The sequence below is a fragment of the Ixodes scapularis genome, unplaced genomic scaffold, assembly GCF_016920785.2.
Source record: "Ixodes scapularis isolate PalLabHiFi unplaced genomic scaffold, ASM1692078v2 PGA_scaffold10__122_contigs__length_95168666, whole genome shotgun sequence".
NCBI classification, from domain to species: domain Eukaryota; kingdom Metazoa; phylum Arthropoda; class Arachnida; order Ixodida; family Ixodidae; genus Ixodes; species Ixodes scapularis.
The window spans coordinates 32,771,725-32,784,601 of record NW_024609836.1 but is presented as its reverse complement, the minus strand read 5'-3'; the positions used below and the strand labels follow the sequence as shown (position 1 = coordinate 32,784,601).

The 12,877-nt window shown below is 44.3% G+C and overlaps 1 protein-coding gene across 1 annotated transcript in view; it reads right to left on the bottom strand.

Moving 5' to 3' along the window:
* The window catches only part of LOC8036056 (transcription factor kayak), a 45,107-nt gene extending 34,400 nt beyond the window's left edge, over positions 1-10,707 (bottom strand). The window contains exon 1 of the mRNA XM_029971529.4: positions 10,305-10,707. Within this exon, the coding sequence (XP_029827389.2) occupies positions 10,305-10,427 (123 nt within the window). The 5' untranslated portion in view covers positions 10,428-10,707. The remainder of the gene's footprint in view (positions 1-10,304) is intronic.
* Between the last annotated feature and the right edge of the window lie 2,170 nt (positions 10,708-12,877).

The following is a 12,877-nucleotide window of genomic DNA, read 5'->3' as shown; positions in this document are numbered from 1 at the left end:
CAGTCAAGGCTATCGGCGCGCAGGCGCAGTAGCAACTTCTTCGTTGCGGAACGCTTAGCGGAGGGGGCAACGCGGTCTACGAAAACTCCCTAATAACGCAGCGGACCATACCAGAGGCTGCGATTCGGTGAATACGCAACGAATCAACCACAACGCCACTCCGTTTTTTTGTACGCTCAGCTTCACAACACTCTGGCTTTCGGTCACGATCCCTAATGTATACTACTATCGCCTACAATACGGATGACACTGCAAAAGGCCGCCACTTACTTATTTCGCATGACTGCCATTTTTTTTTTAGTTGCTTTACGTTGGATTAGACAAAAAGCCAGATAGAGAGTGGTAGATCACAGTGATCAAGCAGCTAAATTACACGATTCTACCCCTATAAACCTATTGCTTCCCATGGTCTTTTCTTTTTTTTAGCATTTTTGAGCGAACATAATTCGGGCAAATATTACGAGCGTAACCATCGAGACACTGCACGCCTCTTTGTCACTGACGTCGGTATTTGTGGCGACATTATCACCAAAAAAATTCCCGTCGTGTTTTTCAAGCCCGACTCAATCGAATGGAATAGGCCATTGCTCCGGCGAAGTTGGGCAAGGCTAGTGGCGATGAAGTGATCACGCTTCCGGTGCTGCCCGGTGATTCACGACGGACGTAGATTGCGCCATCAACGAATCTATTATAACTATTAAAAACTTAACCTTAATGTTTGGCTCGTATAACGAAGATATTCCCTCTTGACACGAAAAAAAACAAAAAACACAGGCTATGCGTCCATTCATCCATTGATTCGTTTTGGATCGATGCGGTTAATTAAACTTAACGTAAGACTGATTTCAGCGCGAACACCGCTTCACGATTTAAGACAACCCTGAGACTGGAGAAAACAAGAAGGACCAACACGACGAAACCTCAAACCCCAGCTGCTGCTGTGGTTTGAGATTTCGTCGTGTTTGTCCTTCCTGTTTTCCCCAGTCTCAGGCTTGTCTTAAATCATGAACGTAAACCAGCTCGCCTGCGCCCTATCACTCATTTTCAGCAAACACCGCTTCGCCGAGTTATACTATATTGATAAAACGGAAACGACGCGATGAACATCCACTACCCGGGTTAGACAAATCCGTGGACACAGTTGACTTCGCCTTTCGAGTTCTATTAGGTTCGCAGGTTTCGAAATTTAATATTCGACGTTCGAAAAGTTTTACTTTTCTGCGCTTGTGCCTAAACTAAAAAAAAGCTTGCGCCACCTGGCAGAGGGAGGGAGGGAAAGAGGGAGAGGGTTGCTAAGTTTTTACAAATCCGCTAAATCAGTGAAAATGTACACCTTTGCGTTCATTGTATAGTGCGAAAATACTGTTCATTATACTCGAAAATTTTAGATCGAGCAACTTTTTCTTTTCTACAAATTTGAAATTTCCGTGTAGAAGTCGGACAACACCGTTAAATTAAAAATTCCAACTTCGTGGAACTCGGCCAGAAGTTCGACCGTTCGCCGAACAATAATCGAAAAGCTCGAGGTTCGGCGAAAAGTTCCATCTGAAACAACAATACGCGACTCGTGGCGCCTCCCAAGAAACAGGGTGACTCAATCGGACACCCGAGAAGCAGGAAATCCACCGAACTCGAGGCACGGAAGACGAACGGAAGACGAGCTCGGCGTGCGCGAAGGATGGTGCCCGAGAGGTGACTCAAGTGAGCACCGCCATCTGGGAGCCACTTGTCCTTCACCGATTACTCACCCCAACCGCCGCCGTACACACGCGTGGGTGCCTCTGGTAGTCACTCCCAATGCCCATACAGACCCCATCCATATGCGAAGACGATGAGCGAGGAATTCTACTCCTCCAACGCCGTGACCATCTGGTCACTGCGAAGGCCACGGCGACAGTGACTTGGCACAACCGTACAAATCGGTGAGACAAATAGTGAAGAAACAAAAAAATATGGCTACTGGTTACCAAACTTGATCTGTCTACACCCGATTCCTCCCCCTTTGGGGTATATCAACAACCTCTTTTTTTCTTTTTTCTTTTTATGCGCACAGCAGTTTGGAACAGGTGGAGAAAAAGCTCGCGCTGCAGATCCCAAGCATCCCGGGTTCAATTCCCACTCCTGTCCCTTTCGATTGGATGCGAAAGGTACCAGCGTGCGTTCATGTATTTACTACTGCGAGATACATGTTACAGACCGCCGTCTAGCAGAGATAGAGATAGACCACTAAATCAACTCTTTTTAGAACGACTTGAAGCTCGTGGGAAACTCGGGGACGCACCAAAGTTACCAAGCACTCGTGAAGCAAGGGCAAAGCTAGCAGTGGCAAAACGCGGATGATTAGATTATTATCGCGCTCCGCCACTGCAAGCTTTGTGCCTGCTTCACGAGTGATAGCTTTGGTGCGCCGCCGAGTACCCCACGAGCTTCAAGTAGCTCTACAAAGAGTTGATTTAGAAATAGCTGTACCTGCTTCCGCTGCGTTGCGCGAGTACAGCGAAACAGATGTTGATTCCACTATTTTCCACGGGGTGCGGTGCCGTCGATGCCGAGAAGCGATCCGATGGTAAACCGAAACTTAAAAACCCGTCGAAGTTGCGCTGTCTTTCAGAAACATGTAAAATGCAGCGCGTGCCTTCTGTCGCACTTCAATTGTTTTATTTAGTGGTTTTCGATGATCCTCAGCAAGTTTCCAATTTAAACATGCCCTTAAACTCATTAAAAAAAATATGCGAAAATAGTTAACAACTTAATTATCCCGAACTTTAATAATTTTCTTAAAAAGGCCCCAGGATACATTCCGTTAGACGCATTTGCATTGGTTTTGAGTTATAAGCTTCTAAATATGAGAGCAAGTGCCGATGGTGGGTTTTGACGATTGTCGTGTGTGGCGTTTTTGAACCACTATTAATCTCAAAGTATTCAAAAAAGAGCTTCTATTTTGTTTTATTGTTATATATAGGCAAGTCGGTAAAACGACATTTTAAGTACTATTTATTATTCGTCGCTCCAATTTTTGAAAACATCCCCAAACATGCCTCCGCGACCAACTGTGACCTAAATTGCGGATTTTTTTTCTGAGTCGACTATGTTTAGTATCGCTTTTAAAATAATATCACGCGTAGAACCTCTCCTTGCCTTCCAAATTAAGCAAGATTTGTGCCTTTATGATGTACGAGCACCGAGAAATAAATTATGAAACAGAGTAGGTTTTCACTTTTCCTTCAATTTCAACACGCTGTATTAAAAAAAAATCATTTTTTATTGCAAGCAGTGAGAGAGTGCAGGCGAGCTGGTAATTAATCGACATCTTGTAAACCCTGAGATGGGGGTCCGTTTTTTTTATCGTACCCCATCTCAAGGTTTACAAGATAACATTTTTTTTTTCATTTTTTTATTATTTTTATTTATTTATTATTATTATTATTTTTTTTTTTTTTTTTTGCGTCGCGTTTATATCACACTTTTCTTTTAGCCAGAATACATTCCGTTAGAGGTGTATGCACTGCTTTTGAGTTTTAAGCCGCTAAATATGCTAAAAATTATTCTGTTCTGTTATCAACATGAATTTCGCATTAAAAATATAAAACTTCGAAATTAAAAAAAAATAGATTTCCAATAGGAAGTGCATTTTACTCTAATGTTTTACAATATTATACTTTGATGCATAGGGTTTAGGCTTGAGGCCTCTCTAATCATGGCACCAGCGGAAAATGTCTGAAAACCAGCTTTCGGCAGTTGCAATATTATACGCCTAACGACATCAATGTCTTTTATATGATTATTTATTAAATAAACGTCCCTTAGATTATTATAATGAGGAATTAATAAGATATACAGCTATAACCCATAAACCCACCATCAGCATTTGCTCTTTTTTAGCATATTTAGGGGCTTAAAACTCAAAACTAGTGCATATACCTCTAGCAGAATAGATGCTGGCTAAAATAAAAGTAAAAAAAAAAAAAACGCTTTAACACAGCTTGTTGTTATAGAAAAAAAGGTTAAACCTTCTCTGTTTCATAATTTATTTCTCAGTACTCTAACGTGATTAAGACACGAACATTGCATAATCTGGAAAGCAATGAAAGGCTCTACACGTGGTATTATTTTAAAAACAAAACTAAACATAGTGGACTAATAAAAAAAAATCCGCAGTTTAGGTCACAGTTGTTCGCGGTGGCATGCCTGGGGATTATTACAAAAATTGGATCGACGAATAATAAATAGTACATAAAATGTCGTTTTACCGACTTGCATATATATAACAATAGAAAAAAATATAGAAGCTCTCTTTTGAATACTTTGAGATTGAGAGTGGTTCAAAAAGGCCACACGCGACAACCGTCAAAACCCACCATCAGCGCTTGCTCTTTTTTAGCATATTCAGAGGCTTAAAACTCGAAACCAGCGCAAATACCTCTAACCGAATGTATTCTGAGTAAAAGAAGGGTGCGAAGAAAACGTGACACGGAAAAAAAAAAAAAATAGATTTTTTTTTTTAAATACAGCGTGCTGAAATTGAACAGAAAGCGAAAACCTTCTCTGTATCATAATTTATTCCCGAGTACTCGTTCATGATAAAAACACAAACTTTGCTTAATTTGGAATACAATTAAAGGTTCTACACGTTGTATTATTTTAAAAGCGATACTAAACATAGTCTACTCAAAGAAAAATAAAAAAAAAAATCCGCAATTTAGGTTACAGTTGTTCACAGAGGTATGTTTGGGGATTTTTACAAAGATCGGGGCGACGAATAACAAATCGTACTTATAATACCGTTTCACCTATTTTTATATATATTACACTAAAAAATATAGACGCTCTCTTTTGAATACTTTGAGATAGAGTGAGATTAAAACACGCCACACACGACAATCCTACAAACCTCGTCATTCTTTCCCGCTACTTTGAGATTTTTTTTCTCAGAAACTAAACATGTCAGGACATTTAAATAAAAAGGATTGTTCTTCTTAAAACATGCTCCACAAAATATAAAAATTTGAAGCAAAATAAAAAATACGACTGCCACTCGCCGCCTGGATCCAAATGAAACCGCTCATATATATATATATATAGATAGAGAGATAGAGAGAGAGAGAAAGAGAGAGAGCATTAACACCGTTGGTACAGCGTGGTACGGGCTTGGGTAGTTGGGTGCATTGTGAACCTCAACAATAAACACCGGCAGGTTAAAAACGAGACATCGTGTCTATTTCTTTTTTTTAATCCCCGTTTACAAAGTAAAATTGTGGAATTTCCGCGCCAAACTCGCGATAAGTGTTTGAGACGGCCGAGCCGTGAAACGCGGATTAATTTCAACCGCACCGGGATTGTCCGATGATCGACAGACAGAAACTCTTCCCCGCGACAAGCCTCCTCTCCTATGGCCGCCTTTCGAAGTCACTCGAGACTCGAAATCGGGGATTTATTCGGAACTGTCAACCTCAGAGGGTACACTATAAAGCACCGTCTGGAAATGACACGGGGGAATCTTCCCTCGACGTCACCCACAAGCAGGTTGCGTCGAGAAACCCAAGTTCAGCGTTGATCCAAATGTCAAATTCGTGACTTTTCATGCAGGCAGCGCTGTGAGAAATACAGACCGTGCATACACGGCACTTCGCGAAAGTTGCGCTCTCGCAAATTTTATTTCACGTTGAAATAACCCGAGACTGGAGAAGAGAAACATCACTATACTGATGTCTCTCAATTCCCCAGGCTCAGGTTAATTGAACGTGGTTATTACTCTCGCCTGCACCCTTACTATATTTTCTTTGTAAACGTTGCTTGGGCAAGAACCGAAAAATAATTCTCGCAAATCATTTTTCCTTGATCTTTTCTTCTTTTTTTTTTTTCTTTTTTTTTTTTTTTTATGAAAGGAAGAATGCATATTTGAAAAGGTTCTCCGAGGTCAGTTAAGTTTTGAAACCAGGCAAGTGCTTCATCCTTGTGGCTAATTAGGGAAGATTATGCGGCAATGCATGGAGTAGGCATCATCGAGCCTACAGGGTGAATAAAGCATAATTATCCGCCTTATTACGGATGGTGCCACAATTTCGAGCCGAGAGAAGGTACTCTAGTAAACGCCTATCTTGCTAGTTAAACCATTCTTAGCTTTCTTGGACGTAGTCCCGCAAAAACACATGTAAAAATAAACAAAGATAAAATCAGGGTGTCTAGCAAATTACTATTTTGAAATTCCCCGACTTTTCCAGGTTTTCCCCGACAAATTCAGGTGAAATTCCCTGGCCACTGTAGAGGCGGTTAAATATGTAAGACCATTACAACACAAGGCATGAGCATTGAGCACTTTGAGGATCGTTTTGCACGGGCTTAATCCAACTTGCATATTCCGAAATATTCGGGTTCGTCCAGTCGGGATTAAACGAACACTTTCTCGCCGCCAACATCGCCAGTGAAGAGGCCTCTATCGGAAACACAATGAAAACACGACGTTCAACCACACACGTCAATAACCGTATGACAGCATGGTCGCCAGATGCACACTCTCGGATACTTTCGGCTTGGATTCGATTGGGGTCTGCGGCTTTTCCATTTGTCCCTAAATCTAGTAGCTCTAATTAGATTTAGCCTAGTGTCGCGCCCTCGATCCACTCCAATCCAAGGCTTGTTCTGGATTTGTCAGCTGTTCCATTTGCATCGGGTGAGCAGAGCCTGCGCTCAGCTCTAAGCAGAATTTATTGCATATTTTCCTGCCCTCAAGTCTTTGCTCAAGGCACTTGATGGCGTTTCCGGCTCATTTTCCTTGACTGGGCTCGCTTTTTGACAATATCCATAATTCCCGGTCGCTAAGCTCCCTAAAAACAAGCTGCTTCTTTTTTTTTTTTTTTCTTTCTTTTTTGTGTTAGTGTGTGTGTGTGTGTGGGGGGGGGGGGAGGATATTTAGGTTTAAGTATATACTTCGGGCCTCGGGGGAAAAAGTGGCTGCAAGAGAAGTTCAGTCAACGCAAGGCGCCGACGAGGTTAATCAAGCAGCCCGAAAAGTGCTGCGTCACGGCTGTCACCCCGGCTAAACCAATTAAGCCTAGCTAACCCGGCATGATTTTTTTTTTCTGTACGCATGCATTTGTTTGTATGTCTTAAATCTAGCCTTTTTGTGCGCTCTGACCTGGGGTGAAACGAAGTTTAATCGCCGACGCGCCCGGTCAAAGCTCTCAGGACGAATTGAGAGTTGTTTTGTTTTCACCATGTCCCCATGTTGCGTCCGGAACCGAGTCAGGTTAACAGAATCAGCCAACCACTCGTTCGGCTGACACAAAACTGCAGCGGAACCGATTAAAAAAACAATGCAAAAAAAAAAATTGTAAATACAATTTTTATTTAAAATGTAGCAGAATTATTTTTCTGGTGAAAGGTAATACACAAAATACACTCATGTTATATCCAACATTTCCACGGAGCATACTTAAAGTATATTTTTAGGCTACGAACAGTATGCTAAACGTGTACAGGATGGATGGGTGGTTTTGGCTGCACCCTTTGTATGGGGCGGTAGCTCGCGCTACCTATCGTAAAAATATTTACACCCCTCGCTTCCTTAGTTGTTAGATTCGGTTGACTGGACGGCACCGTTTCGTGTGCTATGCGTCGAGTTACATATCGCATGTATTAACTGCAATTTCTTTAGTTTAAAAATCATGTCTTAGATCACAGTTGAAAATCTTCCCTAAGGTAATTCCATGCATAGGCGAAAATCAAGGCCCCGAAAAGCTGATAGACTTCTTGCGTTTATATTTATTATATTCATCACATTTTAATATTAGGATGATAATAATTACCGACACCAGCGCGTTCCGGCACCTATACACGGGATTGTACGTGCTACCCCACCTAGAGTTTTGCTAGTCTGTGTGGAGCCCCTCCCAGAATTGCCTCAAACAAGCTCTGGACAGTGTGCAGTGCAGGGCTGCTTACACGCTCTACAGGCGCAGTGTTCTCGTTCCACGCTCTCACCCTACAGGGAGCTAACTGGCACAGCCTCGCACACAGAAGAGAGGTGGCTTCCATCCGTCTCTTCTGCAACCTGATGGGAACCCCAATGAAGCCCTCAGACACCTCTCGCTTCAACTCCCGCACCGGAAAGATGCAGCCTCTCCTGGCACGCACGCTACGCCACCTCGAGTCACGCTTGATGCGCACAGCCAGGAATTGGTGCTCTCTGCCCCCTGAACTGACTGGAGACATTCCCGATGACCTCGAGGACATTACAGCCCTCTGCCGGCAGGCCTCAAGTGTGTTTCCATAGACCTCTGCCCTACCGCCCCCCCCCCCCTTTTTTTTTTCCCAACTGTTTGTACATGCATCCGATTTTCAAACCATTACGCATTGTCATCTGTACATATTCATGAGTGTTCAACCTTGTATTGTGCGGCATCGCAGACTTCTACGGTATGGTCCATCGGCCTTTCTGCGGCGTCGCGGCTGCCCTGAGCCGGAATAAATATTATTATTATTATTATTATTATAAGAAACGAAAGTACAGTATATGCTCTATTCGCCATGAATGGATAGATGCATGGCGGCTGTTCCCTTTGAATCGGGCGGCGACTAGCGCCACCAGTCATGGGGATGAATGGATACCGCTGAACCCTTTTAATTTAATCGCTCCAGTGGGGGTGACGCCACCCAGCGGAAAAGACGTGAAGCAGTGGAGAAAGGTACAACCACCGATCCAAGTGTGCAGCGAAAATTGGCGCCAGCTGGCGGTCGAAATGTGAAATACAGAAAAGGGGAAACGCACGAATGGGTTCGAGTTAAGTTTCTTGGCTCACAACATCGCGTCTTCACGTAATTGTTTTTCCAACGCGCTCAAACCGAATAGCATGGAGAAACATTTAACCGATAATTAATTGTGTTACGGGAACGATTCTCCCGAGATCTATCTTCCGTCTTTTATCACGAACCGAAATAAAGCGGCTTTTACGAAACGCGGAACGGGTAAACCCTAATTTGGAAAACTGAAATACACCAAAACTGAAACGAACTAGATTACATAGTGATTCGGGAATTTTAGTAAGTCGTACCGAGGACTCCGATAACGGTACCCCATACTGCGCCGGCGCCTTTGCGCATGTATCGTATTGTTACCGGTTGTCGTTATCGGAAAAATCTACTAAAACTCCCTATTACGGTCACCGTAACCAAACCGCTATTTGTTTTTATTTATGTGTTTACAAGCCTTTCGTTTCAAGTAAAAAAAAAATCGCAACAACCGACACACTAGCAAGCAGAATAAGGCACCCCACACTGACGACACCGAAATAGCACTCCCCAGAGAGAAAACATTTATTTTTCTTTCCCTCGTGGTGGGACGACAGCTTGCTTGGAACCACGGTCGCTACAACGTGGGAAAGTAAAGCGCTAAGGTCACACCCTCCCCGAATTTACCACACCAACTGCATCAGCAGTATTCCGCTTGACACCGCAACCCCACGCGAATTCGTTGTTGACGACAGAACCTACTATCTGACAAGAAACTAAATTAAAAACAAATAATAATCGGACATCTCCCTGTAAAAAAGCAATCACCCGTCAAGGGCTAGTACACCACAGCCAAAGTAAATGAGACCTCGTTTAGCAGACGACCGACATATCGCGCCAGTTAACACGCGTCGGGAGCGCTGCGCTTCGGCGTGTAAAAACTGTAAATTCCAAACTGCTTTAACAAACAACAATACCGAAAGAACGACTTACGATCTCTGAAGCTGTAAGTAATTGGAGAGAAGTCAATCATTTTAATTAATCGGGGTCAGGCCAAGCGGTACAAACTTTCACCGCGACGTCATATGGTCGAATAAACACGGTCCAAAAGGACTAAAAGATAGGCGAACCCAACACGATACCAGAAAACGTGCGAGATAATGAAGACACAATCAGCTTAGAAGGAAAAGTTGCTATTTGCGAGACGGCTCCACTTATCACGCTGACGGCATATCGCTCGTAAAAACAACGCTGTGGATTACGATCTCATACGTGTCGCACAGTTTTACCGTTTTACAGCTTGCACACGCACACAGCGCCGCCGAAAGCTAGCCCAAAGACAACCCACACAGTCTGCTAGTTCATCGCCGCTATAAGTACCACGCCACACCTACTTCGGAGAAAGGCGAGACCCGTCAAAAATAAAATTACGAGGATCGATCACCGACTGTCGTCAGTTCAGCGAAATGCCAAAAGAAACTGAAGTTGGGAATTCGCGTGGGGCACGCTAGTCCTAACCTGGACTTCGAGGCATTCCTCCGTCGAGCCCGACGGGACGGGAGAGATTTTGAACTCACCGTGGTCGTCACCGGACTATCTGGTATTCCATTGGTCCCGCTCGCCATCGACGATAGGATATCGGCGACGGACATCCTCAGATCGGCTGATTCGTTGCTGCTGGCCGTTGTCGTGCAGTACATGGCGATAGGCTTTTTGGGGGGGACAAAACACGAGCACACACACACACGCGCGCGAACGCGCGTCTGCTTCCCGATGGACGGCAAAATCACCAAAGAACACACTTCGCTAAGAGCGGTCCCTTCTGCTCGTGGCCCGCGCTGTGTGCAAGCCGACGGTGGGATGAGTCATCGACGGTGGTCGCCGAAGGTTGAGGGAAGCCCTGCCGAAATTCTTGGCAAACGGTGACATCACCCCCCCGACAGACTAAAAATAGACAAAACAAAGCAACGTCAATACTCTAGTCACGTGATGTTCAATAACCGTGACGTCAGGAGAATAAACATTGGCCAATCCCGCGTTTCGTAATAAAAAAATGTCGCTCCTTTTTTTTTTTTTTTTTTGCACTACAATTGTTTTAGCCTTTGGAGCGATTTGTTATATTGCTGACGTTTTTGGGTCCGATAGAATTAGCTGATTTGGTCGAAACTCGCAGCACCGACAAGCCGTATGACGCAACGACTTTGTGGTTATGCCCATAAAAGGCGAGGAATGATTCACGCCGCGACGTCGTCGAAACGTGCGGCCCGTTTCGCGACTGGTTGTCGGTTTTGCCGTCACGAGGTCACGAGGTACGGAGGAACCGCGAGGAGTGGTCAAGAAAGGTTGGAAGGGGAGCGGGGGAGATGTTTTTCTTTTCTCTTTGCCGCATTCTCCTCCGCCTTCTCCTTGGCCAGTTCCGACAATTGGTCAAGGCTACCAAAGGCCACCGGAAGATCCCGTGCCGACATGCGCGGATTCTGCGAACGATTACGGACAAAAACACTAGCGTAACCCGACGTCAGCGATCGGACCCAGGCGGTTAGCTCTTGGCCACAGTTCCGACTCTCCTTTACATTCCAAAGGATAGCCCCACTGTAAAAGGGTACGTAGTACGTGGAGGTGAGAACGGCAGGGCGTGTTCGAACACCTCGGCCTCCAGCTCGCGCTCGTTGCTTAGCTCCACGCCTACGGAGAGCAAGCAGTGTAGCTTGGGCTGGCTTTCCCACACCAGTTACTAGATGGTTCAGGTGTGCGGTTCCAGATCAGGGGTTTCCCCAGGAGTTGAAATTAGGGCGGGGGGTCTACATTTTTAGGGGGGGGGGGGGGGGGGGGGGGGGGGGGCAATAGAATAAAGGATTCGTTGTGAACTAAGGGGGTACCTTCGGAAAAACAAGGGGGGGGGGGGGGGGGGGGGTAGGAAAATCATTGCTCCAGATGGCAGTCACTCCGTGAGCACACCTAACCCATAAACCAAACTTTGAAGTCAGGGAGCGTGATTTGAACGTGGGGCATCCTCTTGCGAGTGTTCAGTCGACATATAAACGGAAAGATCGCAGTAGAGAAGCTGTAAAACTGGGAAGGGGGGGGGGGGGGGGGGGGGAGAGAGAGGGGAGAAAAAGCCATTGCCTATTTTAGAGTTGTTCTTCAATAAGGCAAATCCAAACCTTACAACTTCACTTTGTGTCGACTCCAAGCTAGTACCCACTGCACCGTCCTCAAAACTGTTTTCATGGGAGTTACACTTCTGTTGCCCATGTTCTCGTTTTTCTCACCGACACAAGGACGTTTTTGAGGTCTTTGGATCACGAGCATGTCCTTTGATAATTGGAAATCCCACATCTTTTTTTTTTTTTTTTTTTCTCGTTAACAAAAACATTTTTTTCTTTCTCCATTAGCAAAAACAGATACCGAATGTGCAATAAAAAAAATACCCCCGGCAAAAAAAAAAAAACGCATCCGAATTTGAAGAAAATTAAACTCAAAAATCATGGAGCTCCCAACTTCTGAGTTGAAGTATGTGCAGGACACAACTGCAGTAGTGGATAGAAGACGGGGATTTAGAAGGAAAATGTGGCGGGGTGGGGGATCTGCCTATTTGTAGAGTCCTGCACAGATAACAGTTCAATCATCCGCATCCACAGACTTCGTACCTGCATCCGATTCCGCATCCCCAATGTTCTTAAATAACTGTATCCGCATCCGATCCACATCTGCAGACTTTGTATCCGCATCCGAACCGCATCCGCAAAATTCGGAACCGTATCAGACTCTCAATCCGCGCATTCATTTTACATAATAAAACCAAACATTAATAAAACTTAGAAAAATCTGGATGGTATCCTATTAGCCGTCGGCTTGCCTTTCTACAAAGAACTCTTCCTTTAAGAACACAGTGAAAGTCACGTTATCATAGTCTGTTTTATTGTTTTTATAAAATATGCAATCATCCTTCCAGAGACACTTCGCGTCGCTCGAAAGAGGATCGCAGTTATTAGATCTTCTTGGGGGTCCGTGACACTGACGCTCTGTCCAATATGTGCTCAAAAGGGAGGAAATATATATTTATTTTTATTTATTTTGTAAAACCCACTTCAAGCAGGTGCATATTTTATAAGCATGAAAATTGTCAAAAGACAGACTAATAACATTG